This window comes from Miniopterus schreibersii (assembly GCF_964146895.1).
Source record: "Miniopterus schreibersii genome assembly, chromosome: 2".
Classification (NCBI taxonomy): domain Eukaryota; kingdom Metazoa; phylum Chordata; class Mammalia; order Chiroptera; family Miniopteridae; genus Miniopterus; species Miniopterus schreibersii.
This window is the reverse complement of record NC_138102.1, coordinates 30,330,000-30,347,185: the sequence shown is the minus strand read 5'-3', so window position 1 is coordinate 30,347,185 and position 17,186 is coordinate 30,330,000. Positions and strand designations below refer to the sequence as shown.

The 17,186-nt window shown below is 42.2% G+C and overlaps 1 protein-coding gene across 1 annotated transcript in view; it reads right to left on the bottom strand.

Moving 5' to 3' along the window:
* EFNB2 (ephrin B2) overlaps positions 1-17,186 on the bottom strand; it is a 44,480-nt gene that overhangs the window by 20,506 nt on the left and 6,788 nt on the right. The window contains exon 2 of the mRNA XM_081125912.1: positions 1,526-1,809. Within this exon, the coding sequence (XP_080982038.1) occupies positions 1,526-1,809 (284 nt within the window). The remainder of the gene's footprint in view (positions 1-1,525; positions 1,810-17,186) is intronic.

Here is a 17,186-nt window from a genome sequence, read left to right as displayed (position 1 = left end):
TACCCACCCCCCATTGTTCTTTCTTTCTTCCACCCTGCCCAGGGGAATTGACCTTCCTAATGAATTCATCTGAGGTCACTTTCAGTTCCCTATAAATGCATGCTAAACATTACTGTGCTTGGTAAACAGTCTTACTTAAAATGCCTTTAAAAAAAACCACTGCTAGGCATCCAAAAGCTTAAGGTTTCCATTTATTTTACCTAAACACTATTTTATATTTTCAAATATTTCTCTATTATTTTGTACACTTTGCCATCCCATCTACTTGTTTCATCCTTCAGAATGCTTTTATTTTCATTTTACGACAATTATTTCTTTAAATATATAATTTGCCACTTTCCTCCTTTTTTCTTCTGTTATTTATTCTTGCCCAGCCACTCGCTGTGTATCAAGTTCACTTAAAATGGGTTTTCAGTCTCGGTGGCATTTCGGGTTCGCAGCAAAGGACACTAAGATAATCAGACGGCTATGACCGCTTTTGTTTTTATTACTAATGTAGTAAAGAATAGTATGCTATTGAGCACTAGGTCACTGTTCGGTGAATTATTGATTCTGAGCTTTACAAAAAGAACAGAGAGTAGGTTGAAAAAGCAGAGTTTCAACCTGGTCACCAAGAGATGGGAGGGCGCAGCCAATGGACAGCAAAGTGTATGGCAACAGGTAAGTGGAGTCTCCAACCCAGCAATAGTAACATTTTAAACCAAAGAAATTAAGGGAAAAAACCTTCATTGCTCGAGTGATGTGAAGAGCTGTCTGAGTCCCCCAGGCTGCACTGACAATGCCCTGGCCCCGGAATGTCCCTGGCTTTGTGCTATGATGTGATGTGCACTGAGTGGGCAAGTGCTCCAGAGGGCACACCATTTGACTTCACAGCCTCATGAGTGGACAGCAGTTCAGATATGACTCAAAGGATACACAGTCTCTGTCCCTGAAGCAACGTATCTAATCAGTATATAGATTTTCAAGAAGTAATTGGTTGAGCAACCCCAAGTTTTGTCTTATTCTTCTAAATCTGCTTTTGACGTGCCCACGTCCAACCGTGGTTTGCCTGTAACGCCCATCCTTCGAAGCTATGAGCGCCACCTCATTGATGCCTTCGCGAGGAAAGGGTACCATTAGACCATCTTGTTACTGTTGAATCCCTAGTGTCAGGCACAGAGAAAATACTAAATGAATGAGCAAATGGACAGGTGGATGAATGGATGAATAGAAAAGTCAGAGCACAAGAGTTACCCATCAAAATCTCACCAAGGGTCCTTAACAATGCTTTTGTCAGTAGAGATGCTGAGTATATTCATATACATATATTCATTTATTTCAATACTATAAAAACTCTAGGAGGTTTTTTCTCTTTAGGTATTTATCCCACATTCAATTAAGATTTCTTCAAAAAAAGGGGACAATTTTCAGCAAAGATTTTCACGAAATATTTGCCACAGTAATAATTTTAAGGAAACAAAAATTGATACAAACCTATTTAGCTTATCCTAACTTGTATAAAATAAATAAATAGAATTATACTTACATATAATGTAATAATCTTTGTTCTTCTCAAATTCTAGACCCCAAAGGTTAGGGCTGAATTCTTGAAACTTGATAGTGAATTTTACATCTTGGTCTGGTCTGGCACAGTTGAGGAGAGGGGTATTTTCCTTTTTAATAGTGCATCTGTCTGCTTGGTCTTTATCAACCATATAAACTTTATAATATTCATACTGGCCAACAGTTTTAGAGTCCACTTTGGGGCAAATAATATCCAGTTTGTCTCCTATCTGTGGGTATAGTACCAGTCCTTGTCCAGGTAGAAATCTAAAAGCATAAAAAAAAAATCTGAGTTGATAAAAGTTAACAGTATTAATAATAATTACAATATAGTCAGAGGACATCAATAATTCCAAACTACAATTTTATAAATCCACACTTTTACTTACCAAAAGCATCTTAGTTCAGATCAGCACGAGATGAATGTATTTAGGAATTAAGCTTTAAAGAAAATTAAGAAGGAAGAACCACTGTCTTTACTCTACACTGGTGATTTTTCAACCTTTCCATCTCATGGTGCACTCAAACTAATTACTAAAGTTATTTGGCAAACCAAAAAATGTATTTTTTTGCCCATCTGACCAAAAAAAAAAAACCACAGTATAATTTTGATTCTTTTACACTGGACAGCTATTGTTATGTTGGCCGTTGTTATTTTTTTACTTGACAACCTGGGGAAAAGAGGTCAGTGCCTCTGACCACACAGCCAGCTACCGCATGTTTTAAAAATTCTTGCGGCACACCGCTCTGCGCGATAGGACCAGTGAACCTGCTGCCATTTCTTTACTACCCCCTCGCTTGTAACAGTTCAGTGCTCCTTTGTGTAACTTTACAATAACTTTTCCTCCTGGTGAGTCACACCTTCCCACCTGTTTGTTATTTTTTAACCATTGGCAGCTTTCGTTTATTTATTGGGCATGCCACAGAAAGATGGCATCGATGCCAGGGCACAGTGGGTGCACGAATACTTTGTTGTCTTGTTAGTTTCCATTGGCTGTTGGTGTTAATTAACAGACAAGTTTCATCAAGAATGTTTCAAATTACTTATCATAATTAGTCAGTCACGGATCAAACAATGGGTTTTTTATTACGCTGAACAAAAGAAATGTCTTACAAACCCATAAAAGATAACTAGAAATAATTAGTTGTAGTATTGATTCAGCTGCAAGATGAAGAGTCGCTGACTTGCGAGGACAGCAGTTACTGTCCTTGCTCCACCAACCTTTTTTTCCCCTCCCTTGAGATGTATCTGCTCCAATTAATTCTTAGAAGCAAATCTTTAGAACTAAGACAACTGATACAATATCCCCTGAACGCTTACAGCTAAAAGCTCTCCCCCTCCCCTTGCTCCTTCTTGCCGGCCATGCTGCTGAAAGATCTTCCTTAATGGGGAGTTTCTCTGAGAAACTGAAACAAGAGCTTCCTAATGAACATCCTTCTACAAGTGCTAACACTAACAACACACTTAGAAATCCCAGCTCTTTCCTCTGTAAGCAGCCAAGCCTTCGGGCTCATTAAAATATTAAAGCCCGAGAACAAAGCATCATGTCTGAATCCTTCCAATCCAACCCTTTATTTAACCAGGGAAGCCCACCAGCCATGACAATTAATGGGTCGTAATTCACCGAGAGAAAGCCAGGAGGACGGGGCACCCCCAATTTCAAATCCATACTGAGGAAGCAGGTTATGATTTATGCTAATGAATGGTATTAATTTTCTGAAAATTGCATGAGGGCGGTTTTGAAGCATCACAGAACATAACAGAAATTATGTTATAGATTTATATTTAAAAGCAATGCTCTTTATGGCAGGAAAAAGGCAGACTGCAGACGGTGGTTTGTCATTTTCCTTGGGAAGGCTACTTTACAATCCCAAAGAGAGGACAGTCTGTCCCCCCCCCCCAGCCCTGTTTTTACTGAGCTTTTTTAGCCAGGACATATGACATTTATTGATTAACAAAAAGAAAAAGAAAGAACAATGAAAGGAAGGGAGGGAAGGAAACAGGAGGGACAAAAATCACCTAACAAAATCTCAAAATGAGAATTTTTTTTATAACAATAACAAGTCTCATACAAACATGTATGAAGAATTCTCCAGCACTCTGCACAGGTGAGGATCACCACTTAGTAAGAGTCTCTCTTTGACCGTCTCCACCATTCCTCCAGTTTCCTAGGAGACACTGAAAACTCAGCTCCAGGAGACTGAGGACTCCCCGGGTGCTCCCTCCGCCTCCTGGGTGCCAGTGCAGCCTCTCCAGGCAGGTCCGGCTTTGAGAATGAAACAAAGACTCGGGGTTCTGGTGGAGGGACTGAGGGACCGAATCAGAACGTCTGTGGATGAGGCCCTTTAGTTTCCACCCCTGCCCCCCACAGTGATCCTGACGTGCCCCCGTGGTTAAGGAGTGGGGGCAGGATCCCGGCAGCCGGAGCAGATGAAATGGGTGGGCCTCGCCTCCCTCACCTGCCCGGCGCAGACTTTTTCTCAGTTTCATTCCTTCACCTTCTTAGGAAATCTTCACTGAACCCAAGAACCAGAGGCCAGTTCACACCTCCCTCCAAATATGTTACCCTAAACCTTCTCTTTTAGTGGCTGGCACCGAGTGATCACCACATGTAAGCTGTTGTTAGAAGTTTTCCTAAATCACAACCAAGGCCTGCAGCCTGGATGCGTGTACCCGCCTCCCCTCAGCTCTTCACACCCATCACCTCTGACCATGGACCAGCTCCCTAGGCGCTTGCCCAGGCTTCCGAGGTCAGGATACTTAGCAGCCAGATGGGCCCATTTTCTTGTCCATCCAGTCAATACTTTTTTTTTTCTTTTTTTTAATGCATCAGATCCCCCCTCCCCCAGAAGCTATATATCATCTCTGCATTTCTTACAACTCTCCCACCTCACGCCTTGTGTCTAAAGTTTGGCTCACTGAGTTCTTCCTTCATTCAAAATGATGCCAGGATCCTGCTTCCTTCATGAGATAATTTTTCTTCCTGGTTAACCAAGGGCTCCTCGGAGATTTCCTCCCAGCTGGGTAAGTAACTCCTCATGACTCTCTTCACCCGCCAGCTCTGAGCTACAGCTTTAGCCGGTGCCCACGGGCGAGGTCAAGAATGCGTGACACGTGGGTTGGGGAGCGGCAAGGACCTCCACGTTCTAGCCCATATTCTCAGAAGGCACAAATCACACGAAAAGCGACGACGGTCGGTGATGGGGAGGGTGACCCATGGGACGGCTTCTCAAAATGGAAGGGAGGAACCTCAAGTTTCAGCAAGCGTATTTAATATGCTCACGGAAAGTTAATCTCAGTAAGACTCACCGTTTCTAGTGATTTGAAAAGAGTCAGTTCACTTTTCAGAAAACATTGCGGCAAAAAGTAAAGCAAGGGTTTTAATCTTTTCCCTGAAAAAGTAATTGTTTCAAGAGTTCCTTAAAAATATGACTGCTTCTTTATTTAAAGCCATACCAAAAGAACCAATAGCTTGAGTGCTTTGAAGGTTTACTTTTTAAGCGTGTGTAGATATATATAAACCGGTCAGCCTAGCAGTGACTTTAATTGATGAGATTATGGGTTCTCAGCAGGGAAGGGCGAGGCTGAGTTTGAGCCTGAATCACAGATTTCTTGCACACATCACCACTAGGTGCAGCTGAGCCCCTGCAGCCTTTCTTCCCTCCCAGGAACCCTCACGGTTTCTAAGGCAACATGGGAACAAACAAGAGTAACGTGAGTATAACATATAACAACTAAAGAACCGTATTTCACGCCAGGCTCTGAGTGACACAAAAGTAGAAGATCCTGATCATCAGGAATTTACAATCTATCTCCCCCAACCCCCCCCCCCCACCGAGGGCCGGCAGGTCCCAGGTGTGTCTCATTCAATACCAAATGCCCAAGGGCTGACATATGGTAAATGCTCAATAAATGATGTATTAGTTGAAAAAAAATATGAAAGAACAAATGGAAGCCAAAATATACACAAATAAAGCTAAGTCAAATTAGGTGCCACAAACTATGTGCAATTACAAGCATGGAAGGAATTCTCACGTCAGGACCACCTAGAGTTGGGACAGGGTGTGCTGAGCGCAGAGATGAGATTTCCAGAAGGCTCCTCCCAGGCACGATGGTGCTTCTGGAGAGCAAGGAGCCGCGCAGATGGAGTTTCAGACCTGTTCTCTCTGGAAGGATTTATGAGCATCAGCAGTCTTCTACAATCGCTTTCTATTAAAAATGCAAGGCAATTAACCACCTCCAGAACCACTAATAACAAAAACACTGCTGCTTTTGAGCATTTACTCTTTGCTAAGCACTGATCAAAGCACCTTATAGCACATTATCTTCATTTAATCACTGCACACGTACCCAGCACTCAACACAGATGAGGGCACACCTGTGCCAGACGCGAGGCACAACAGGGAAAGCCCCCTTTCTCTGCACACTTTTCAGTTCTCACTGCATTACATTATAGCATAATCTGGTTTGTGAAATGCATTTTCTTCCCTAAATTGAGCTTTTCATAGACAAGCCATAGAGTTAAGGAAAATCAGGAGAAAATCAATACGTACACAAGCTTTCGAGCACCATCGAGTCTAGCTCCATGCCAGCCGCCTTAGTCATGCCCAAAGCTGAGGCTGCTTCTGAGGTAAGAGAACCTGAGACCATGACTCACAAAGGCTGCAATCTGGTATTCCTGCCTTCCCCCAGGAAGCCAAGAACCAAAAGGTGAACCCCAGGAGGCCAAGAACCAAAAGAAACTGCCCCACATATTTTATAATATTCAATAGTACACTTATGTTGACCTAGGAAGTATCAATAATAGCTGTGATGGTGACCACTGGCTAATTTTAAATTACTAAACTGGCTATCCATAGTGGATGTCAAATATAGATTTTTTTGTGTGTGTGAATAAATAATGTTCATCTTGTAACCAAAAGGAGCATAGAGGGAAAGCCCCACAGTTATAACACATATCACACAGGAGAGGTTGTTTTAACTAAACTATGTCCCAAACAAAAAGTGGCTAGAGGTGTCATTTAATAGTTTGCTGGTTTTTAATACAAAACAAACAGACAAAGAAGACCAACAGTGCTTCATGTCCTACACAAGAGAGACAACATTGCCAGGCCAGTTTCTTCTCTGAGCCAGGCTCCTGAAGGTCAGAGCAGTCACCTTGCTGCCTTCCTGAGAAGGGGAGGCCGAATCTTCCTCCCCATAAGGAGAGCCCGGGGCTGAGTGCTGCTTCCTGGACACTGGTGCTGTGGCTTCGTGCTTCTCACAGGAGGGCTTCCCTGGGATGCTGTGAGAGTGGGGCAGGCCGAGCAGAAAAGTGGAAAATCCTAGGATTTTTCCCAATGAATAATTCCCAAGCAAGATAACAGATGTGATGACCTGGATCAAATATAGAGATAGTATAATGCGGAAAAAAATGGAAACCCGGAGTAGGGCTCCAAATTGAACCTGCTCGAAATGGAATGATTTGAGGTGTGTTTTCATCTTCTGATTCCCTATTGAACTTACTCCAAGTTTTAAAAGTTACTCTGAATACCAGACTGTAACACTTCCACGGGGAATACTTTGAATCAGTCTATTAACCTAAATTAGGCATTAATATTTAATAATCTAAATTAGATCTCTAATAATCTAAATTACACATTTCAACTTCATATTCATCATTGTAGAAATTATTTCTACAATACAGTCATTATGTGACATGTTTTAATCCACACTAGGATCCCATGCTTGCCTAAAAAGGAAGCGGGGTAGAGGGGGGTCAGTGGGTGACAAAGGAGGGGACATCTGCAACACTTTAAACAATAAAGATAAATTTTTAAAAATTTAAATTAAAAAAAACGAACACAATGCATTTAAAGCATAAACCAGCCACTTAAGCATATAGGGATCATGACATACAATTTTCTTTGACACAGCAGAACATTCCATGTCATGATCTTAAGCCTGGGTTTTTCTATTGACCAGTATTGCATTATCAGGTCTCGAGAGAGAAATCAGATGTTAGCCATGGTTGCCCAATTGGCTTCTTTTCTCTCCTACCAGCCCCTACAATGCCTCTGACCATAACATATGCACCTCAGGATAACCATCTCACGACTTCTTTCACATTTCTTTGAGGTTGCCTAAAATATGTAGGTTAACCTAGGAGAACAGCCAAATCACTGAGGGGCCCCTTGATGTTAATAAGAGTCTTTGAAAATATACATGAAATACAAAAGACCTGGATCTTCTAAAAAAGTCTATACATAGAGGTAGCTGATTGAAGAATATGCCAAGCTACCATATAAACAAGGGCAAATCAATCTGTTGTGAGCGAATGCGAAAATATCAAGCTGACACAGAATAAAAGACATCAGAATAAACACATGTTGACAAGAATGACCAGTTTCTGTGCCCAAACAAATTACTGGGTCAGGCAAAGCCCCTCCAGCCAGACATGACAACAGTGTTTTTAATTTAAAAAGTGTCAACTCAGACCCAGAGCCATGTCTACTTACTCTTATGCACATAAAAATCTATTTAAGTGTCTAATATTTCTGCATACTTATGACAGGTGTTATCCACCTGGAAACAGAACCATGGTACTCATGTGACAGGACCAATGCAAATCCTGCCAATATGCAAATTGGAGGGACAGAAGATCTGCACATGACGACCTGTCTCTGCAGCAAATTGCCGAGCAGAACCAGATTCATAAGTAAATGGACATTACTTTTTTCAGGAAGAACTGCTTTTATGTTTCATTTCAAAGTTACATCATTAGAGTATATGCTTTATACTCTATTAGCTTTCTGTGTTTTTCAGAAGTTTCTGCAATAAACACTACATGATTTTGTGATCAGATTGGAACATTACTTGTACAGTTTCAAAGAACAAACTGTATCATATTCTTGAGCAATTTTTCATAACTGCTTTTTTAAATAAGCATTTAAAATATTTAAAGCCTGTAGACTTTTCAACCTTTTTGGTGCAATTCCTTAGAAAGCTTTTTAAAAAAAGTTATTATAGTCTGAATGGTGATCTACTTAACAAATCCATTTTTGAGTCCACAAAAGCTGTAGTAACAGCTAGTATGTAACATACAACTAGTTCCTTCAAACATATAAAAACAAATGGGATAGATACAATTTATGCGCAATCACTGAACTACACCAGCCTGGGAGTTGGCTAACAGGTTTACACACCAAAAATCATATCATATCATCAAATAGGTTCACTCACAAGTCAACGTTCTGTATTTTTACCACATTTTAGAAAACGTGGACCTTCCCCATAAAATGCTTTGATTTTCATTTCAATTAAATGTCAAAGGCTGCAGGGAAGATGAGCAGTCAGTTCGTACACTGGGTGAGTCTGAAATTCTGAGTGAGGAAAAGCACTCTGCTGCTTCGCTGTAACTGGCTGGTCTTTCCAGTTACCTCCTGACAAAAGATGTACGTTGCCCTGGATGAGCCCAAACCCTTGACCCGTGACTTCACCGTGCACTCGGCCTTGAGTGTCTATACGGAGCTAGAATAGGATTAAAACAGAAGCCCAGGATTCCTTTCAGAGATGCTCTGTGCACTTGGGAACATAAACGCTCCAGACAAATGACAGATTCACAAGTGTGTGAATTTGACGGCACATTTCATACACAGGCAGGACATTCAGTCTTGCATCCCCTTTCATTTAATGCTAGATTGCTGCTACAGCTTAATCAGACATTTTCTAAATGCCCCAAACAGGAGAGTCTGTTGTAAAATAAATAAATAAATAAATAAATACAAGCAGGGTCCCCCCAAAAGACTCAGGCAATATCGGCCATAAGAAATATTTAGGGAAAAATTTTCCTTTTTTGTGGATAGCACTTTACTGCCCCCTTTTGCACTTTAACATCAGAACAAGTTTCTGTACAGACATATTCTGAAACCAGAGAGATAGTGGGGTGTAGCTAGAGGGTGTCAGGTTTATACAGAATTAGGTTACCAGATCCCACTGCTTGGAGGAACAAGTAATTACCTTAAAACTTCCAGCGAGTACACCACTATCTTCTCCGTGGCTTTAAACCTCCGAGAAATAAGGGAGTAATTGGAGGCTGTAATCGACATTTTCTGCTTTAATTCGAACGTGAATGTGCGTTGGAACAATGGCCTGTTTTCACAGGTGCCCCTCTTTCACACTTTTCTGAGACAAATATTATCTGCAACATGAACCTGATTTATTCAAGGGAAAGAAAGGGGGCATAAAAGCAGACTATACAATTTGGGACCATTAAAGTGTTATAAATCCGAGAACTAAGAGGAGGGGGGTGCGTTTCGAACTTCACGCCAATGACAAGCAAAATCTTTTCAAGACAGGGAAAGGTGAGAAGCGTAGGAATTCAAAGGCACCGGGAGCCCACAGGCACACAAACCCGTTCTGCAGCTCTTCAAGGGGAGGCGCGACAGTGTTTGCGCCTCTTCATCTATGCGCACACTTGGAAAAAAGCATTAAACTAGTCTGCGGGAAAGTTGCATTTATAAAATTCTAATCTGCAATACATTCTTGGCCCAGTGACCTCAACTTGCATTTAACAGTCTGTGTGTGCTGATGTGTATACTTTTATTTAAACTTAATCCATTTCCCTCTGTCATTCTGCAATTACCATACAAGTCAAAATAATATTAAATTTCACAGCCTACAATGCTGCACAATTGAATGAAAACTGACTCCTTTTGATGTTAATCTTGTCTTTTATTTGTGATATAATGCTCAAAACACGGGTGGCTAGAGTGAATTTTATTTTTAAATCCTTAAAGGGAATAGTCTCATAGTTTAAATTTTCTTTCGGGAAAATAACACAAGTGATTATTTAATTTTTATCCCTACCATGATTTTCACTGTCATAAAAACCCGCGATTCACAGAAGGACACCCTATAGCAAGCTGAGGTTGAAAGAGATACCTTCATCTATAAGTCATACTGTGTGTGATACACAGGTGTCGTTGCTTTCTTTTCGCAGGTTCACAGAGACCAGTTGCTCTAAAACACTCCCTCCCTCAAAACTTTCTGAAAAAGGAAATCATGCCATGAATTTTGTAGCTGGGTAAAGCAGAACTGAGGGACTGGAACAGTGGGCCTGGCCGGTGATGCTGTACAGTGGGAAAAGAGCAGGGCAGTGAATCACTGGGGCCAACCTTTGTCACGCCGGCTCGACCACGCCGGCTCCATTATCGAAACGAGCGTTTCACAACCCTCAGAGGCAAGAGACAGTGCGAGCTTCTTTCCCAACTGTAATTTGTTTGCACCTGTACGGTCTTGTTCCAGACCATGCTTTCAGTAAGAGTCTATAAAGGAAGGTGGAACTCTCGTTATTTATAGGTGAGGCCCCAGAAAGAAAGATGGCTTTCATACAGAGAGAAATTTAAAGGCCATTTCCAGCCGGTTCTCTGTTGTTTTAGAGAGAAGCGTGGAGCTCTATCTGATCATCTACCCAAGTGGGAAAATCACAGAGATGAAAGGCACGCGTAAATCACACAGGGGATGGGTTGGCATTTTAACAACTCAAAGGCATGGAATTAAGGTCTTAGCACACAGCAATATCATAACCTAGAATTTGGGTGTATCTTTTCTATCAGCCCCTCCCATCCCTTTCATGCCCATCATCATATATAAATTTATATTTTTTTAGTTTCAAAGAATTTTGCCTATGTAGAAAAACAATTCACCCATGTTTTATGGGTGAATGAAACTCTGGCGGGGCAAACAGCTCTGAAAGAAAGGGGGTGCACAGCAAGGGGCCCAATGCTTGCTCTTCAAGCTGAAGAGTGCCTCTGGGGCGGAGCCTGCTGTGTTTACCCTCGGACCCCAGCCCCCTGTCCTCCCAGCCTTGCAGAGAATGGGTGGTCAATAGGTGTCTGTGTAAATAAAGAATGGATACTTTCATAAGTAAGGCTTAAGAAGAGACAAAATTCTTTTAGTTCTCTCATGATGTAAGGTGAGATTGTTCTTGCCAGCCAAGCATCATAAGTCTAGCAACACAATTTATAAGGCTGTGCGTAATCGCCTTACAGCCACCTAAAGAGCTGCCTCCTGGATACTTCCTCCTTCCCAGGCTCCAGAGCAGAGTCAAGGACAGATCTGAGGTGGGCATAGGACAGGAGACCTTTTCCTGCCCCTTTCATAGCCTGGCGACAGCCCAGAGAGTAGGGGGGAAAGAGAGGAAACAGAAACAAAGCAGGTTATGCAGTGGCCAGGTCTGCACCGCTCCTGTGTGAAGAGTGAGGCCAACTGGGTTACTGACATCCATAAAGATCACCCCAAAGCTGTATCTTAGAAAAAAGGGGAATGGCGTGCCACTGTAACTTTGTGGACAGTATATTTCCTGCTCAGTCACCACAAGCAGCCTGAATTACCTTGACCAACAACACAAAAACACCCCCAAAGCTAAGTACACTAAGTCATTCAAACAAGCTGCTCCTGAACTAAAATGAAGGAACTTGGACAGGAGGAGATAAGAGGATGCTCTGGGGCCCTCTAAAAGGAATAAAGATCTGGTGATTTGGCCCTCCTGCCGGCTGCTTGGTCTACAGGTACAAACGGATGACAAGTCCCGGGGAAACGCCATCCGGAGAGGCTCACTCCGTAGTCAAGAGGACCCCAGGCCCACCAATACTTGCTGCACGGCTTCCTGAAACAAACTGCTCCAAACTTGCAGAACATCAAAAGCCAGATGGGCTGTACTGAATGAATCCACAGGCAAGACGCCAGCATCCCAGTTTGCTGTAGAAATAGGCCTGGACTTGATTTGAGTCTTCTCAGCTCTGACAAGCTGGAAGCTGGCACCGCTCCCAAAATCCAAAATAAAATGGCATTTAATTGTGACTAGACTCTAAAAAAGATGTCATACTATCTCCTTAGCCTGACACACGCTCTGCATCCAACCAAATGCAACTCTCCTAGAAAACCTGACTTTTTCTCCCAGCAAACAATCATTTAAATTTTAAAAACAAAAGTATTCATAATCAAAGGAATAATACCCAGTAGATGCATTAATATTATACACTTTCATGACTGTCTAGTCTCCACTGGGTACAACCTTGTTATATTAAAGGATCGATTTAGAATTGGGTGCCCAACAGAGGAAAGACTATATGTCAAGATGGGCAAGGAAAGAATTACACCCAAAACATTCTTTTTATCCACCTTGTGTGTACTGCTTTGAGCAAACGCATATTTAATTTAGTACACAATTTCTACATATTCCATGCCACAGTGTAAGAGAGAGGCAGGGAACTAGGAGGGGTTCTGGAACCAGAGTAATCAGGTTCAAATGCAAACTGTACCACTTATTATCTATAGGACTTTGGGCAAGATAATTAAGCAACGTGGGCCTCAGTTTCCCCATTATGGGGATCATAAAAGTACCACTCTCAGATGGTTACTATGAAGGTTGAATGCATCAGTATTTGTCAAGTAGTTAGAACAGCAGCTGGCACATAGTAAGTGCCATATACAATGCTGTTAAATAAAACATACCATGTCCACCAGGCCAGTAGGTTTCTAAGTAAGAAGTATCATTTAATATCAATGCAAAAAAATGCTACATTACCCTCCCTACAGGTCAAATTTGTGTTTTCATTCAACAATCTAATCTCTTACTGTACCTGAAGTAAAACACACAAAGTGAATTCTGCCCAGGCCCTCCTCCATCCATGATGAAGTTGAACCAGCGGGACCAGGGCTATGCATGTCATAAGGAAGCATCAGGGGTAGAAAGTACAAAAGAGAGTATCTAATTGGTAGTAGGAGGGAAATAAAAAAAGTGCTTCATAGAGCAGAAAAGTCTTAAAGAATGTATAAAAGTCTGGCAGTTAAACAAGCTACAATGTAACATCAGAGCCTTTAAAAAGTGAAAGCACTATGTTATATTTTTATTAACATTTTACTTTTATTTATGCTGCATTTGTATGTGAAAGTCAAACTGAACCAGAGCTCGGCACACAGTAGACATTAAATTCATTTTAATTAACAATAGTTGGCATTTATTGGCCCATTGTGCTAAGCACAGAGCTAAATAAACTCTTTAAATCCTGACCACAATTTTATTACTTTTTTATTCAGTACTATTAAGCTTATTGTACCTATTTTAGAGACAGGACAACTGTCTCTAAAGAGGATGCTCTGCTCCCAAAGTTACACAGCTAAAAAAGAAACTGGGATTGGACTCACACGGCCAGATTCCAAAAGCATGTACTCTGAACTAAACTACAATAGGGCCTGCCTGGCTGTCTTTGCTAAATCGTACTGCCTGATCTTTCCATGATCAACACAAGTCTTTGGATATAGGGTACTGCTAATTCTCATATTAAGAAGGCAACTGAAAAATCACTGGGTCGGCTATCCCACAGGGTCTATTTGTTTCATTTGCGGGTTGTCTTTGAGTTATGCTCAGATAAAATAATGCAGATGTTTGCAGATGTACACTTTACAGACACACGGTGTCCTTAGCTGAAATGTTATTACTTTGAGTTGCTTATTTCAGACATCTGCGGTGATTTTGCTTACAGGTGCCTGCTGTCTCTCTAGGCTGTTTCCCCTCCCCTGGGCTGCTTTTCTGGACACCCCTCCAGAATGAAGGCCATTCCCTTTCTCTGTGTCCCTGGTGCACACAGTGCCCATGCACCGCAGCACCAAACGCCTCTGCTTCCACCCAAGTTCCCTCTACTCCCTTCAGGATTTAAATCTTTTGAGGATAGAGACCGTTCTTTGTATTCTCAGAGCCTAGTAACAGACCGCACGGTTCATCAACGCTTATTGAATAAATCAGTGAATTACCCACCATCCATGATCTCGATGATCCCCTACGGCCTCCAAAGAAGCACGAATGAGGGCACAGGCCACAGGCTTCTTCAGCCTTCAAGAGGATGACCTAAGGTTGAGGAGTTTTCCAAGAAGGCTGATCTATGGCAAAGGTTCTCAAGGTGTGGTCTCAGTCCAGCATCAGCATCAACTCGGAGAGAGCTAGTTAGAAATGTAAATTCCAAGTCCCACCCAGGCCTCAGGAATCCAGAACTCTGGGGGAGGGGCTGGCTGTCCCGTTTTAACAAGCCCTCCAGGTGACTGCGACGCCCTAACGTGCCACAGCCACTGGTCTAAAGATAGATCTCCAGTAGCAGGTGATATGTTAATACAAAGCAGGCACACAGACGTTTGGGTTGTGTCTCTTCATCCAATTAATGCTCACTGGATGTCAATGCTAACTAGGAGATAACGATGAAATGAAACAATTCTTGTCCCCGCTTTGTAGGGATGGAGAGGGTGGCGGTGAAGGGGATTAAGACTTGCCTATGAATCATGACAGCGCAGTGTATCACCATCTCCCTATGCCCTCCAAATTTAACTAAAGTGCTGTGGGATTACAGAGAAAACATTTAAAGGAATTACGTTTGATCTGCTACATCATAAAGAGAGGACACTCATCTAGGGAAAACTGTGAACTTTATGGACTGTCCATTATAATAAAGATCTATTTTCCCACAGACAAAGGGGAACTTGGAGTACTTGTTTCCATCCAAAATGTACCCCAAATATAGTTCTGGGAGTTAACTGGAAACTGACATTTTTTAATATCTTCTGAGGGCGATACATTCTGAGCTGGCCTTGAACATCATTGGCCCAGCCCCACGCACTTGCTAGGCAGTTCCTGTTCAGGGCAACTGTTTTCAAGCCAGATTCAGAAGCATTTCATCTGGTGGTGAAACCAAGCCGGGCCTCAGATTCCTAGGCTGGAAGACGAAAGGCTGAAGAGAAGCTGGAAGGGGACATTCCAGACACTCGGCTCTGTAGGTCAGGAGTTAGGCACCCTGCAGGGAGTACAGCCTGGGGAGCTGCAGTTCCACAGGCAGAAGGGAGGGAGGGCATGCCCCGCACCCCAACGCACAGCCCTACCCAACAAGCAGGAGCCTAGGGCTGTCTGCAATCACGTTTTCATCCAACACAAACACACTGATACACTGGTTTCAAAAAATGTAGGTAGCGCTCATAGTTATTCTGGGGAGACACAGGAGGAATCCGTAATAAAAACAAGAGTAACGCCTTGGATGCAAAAGGTACTTAACTGGCAAGTATTGGACGAATGATACAAGAAGGACTGTGGTCAAAACTGGATGCAACCGAACTTGAATGGAGAAAATGGACTGGACCGTTTAATAATTCTGTATAGAAAGCGTGAAGAATCTATAGTTCCTGCGAAGTTTTCAAAGCAAGGCAGAGCACCCGTGGTTCGTTCCCAGCATTCAGAATGTCTGCCCACTACTGGGTACAGTCAGAACCTGTATCTCTCCGTGCTTTAGAGAAAGGAAATGGCAAACTATTAATACTTCACTACTGCCAATTTCCTCTCTATTTTGTTTAGAGAGTTACTAGGGGCAGAAACAACTTGTTTTTCTTTAATGGAGCATTCTCCTGCTATGTTTTTTATTTGAAATCAGCAAGCATGCACTCACCTGTCACAAAATGCTTTGGACTAGAATTACATGTTTGAATTTATACATGAAAAGGAAAATAAAGAGCCACTGCAGATTGGCTGCAGGAGCAACAGCAATAGGTTCACCTGGCACTCAGGGGGCATGGAAAACATCTCATAACTGATCACCTATTCTTCTTACTGGTTAGCCAGAGTCAACCATCCTTACCTTGAACACTTCTGAAACATGTTCAGAGCAGGCAGAACACACCTAAACACTGGGTGATTCTCAGTAAACAAGTGCAGCAGCATTTTCCTGCATCAGTTCTTTAATCACTTTAACCCCGTTTCTAATAGAAAGCTGGAGGCCAGGGCAATTCAGCGTCTTCTTTTGTCATCTGCCTGCCATAAATATGCACCAGTCTGCAATTGAAAAGCTGAAGGAGGCCGCAAGCTTGCTGGACATTTATCATGCTCTGTTCCCTGTTAACAAGCAAATACTTTAGCTGAATGGGCCATTAGCAATCATTGTCAAATGCAGAATGCAAGGTGCCTGGATGTGATCAGCTTGTAAATGAGGGGGTGTCCCTTCTGTTTGATAAATCCAGGCAAGTGCAATGGATCTTTGGATATAGATTACTGACTTAAGTTAGAAAGGAAGGTAGAGCAGTCGGCACTGGGAATGGCAGGTCTGTGTGCAATCATTTAAAAAATGTTTTTCAACTATGACAGCCACATAATAAAGACCAGAAAAACAGGCAATAAATGCAATCAATCTATAGCCCAAAACACATGGTCACGTCAGCTGTCTGAGAATTAGGAATAAAATCAATGAAATGGGTCTGAAATAGAATATTTAGGACTAATGAAGACCTTCAGACACTCATAGAGCGTGTTAGTCTAGAAAGGCCCCATGTAGCTGTAAGGAAAACAGCACCAAATGCCCTGGAGCCAGCCACTCCATCAGGAAAGACGCTTTGGGTGTTTGTAACTTTCAGTATTGTTCATGTCTCAAGAGTTCAGACTCTCTTAAAGAATTGCTGAAACTTTTCTTCAACGCCAAATAGAAGGCAATAAAGCAAATATTTCCTTTCTGGCCTGACCCAGTTGCGGATGTCACTCTGCATGTAACCCAATCACGGCTTCAATGGCTCATTTTGTTCAGTGACTAAAATGGAAAGTGTGGAAGGCAAAAACAAAAGTGCAGTTATTTACAAG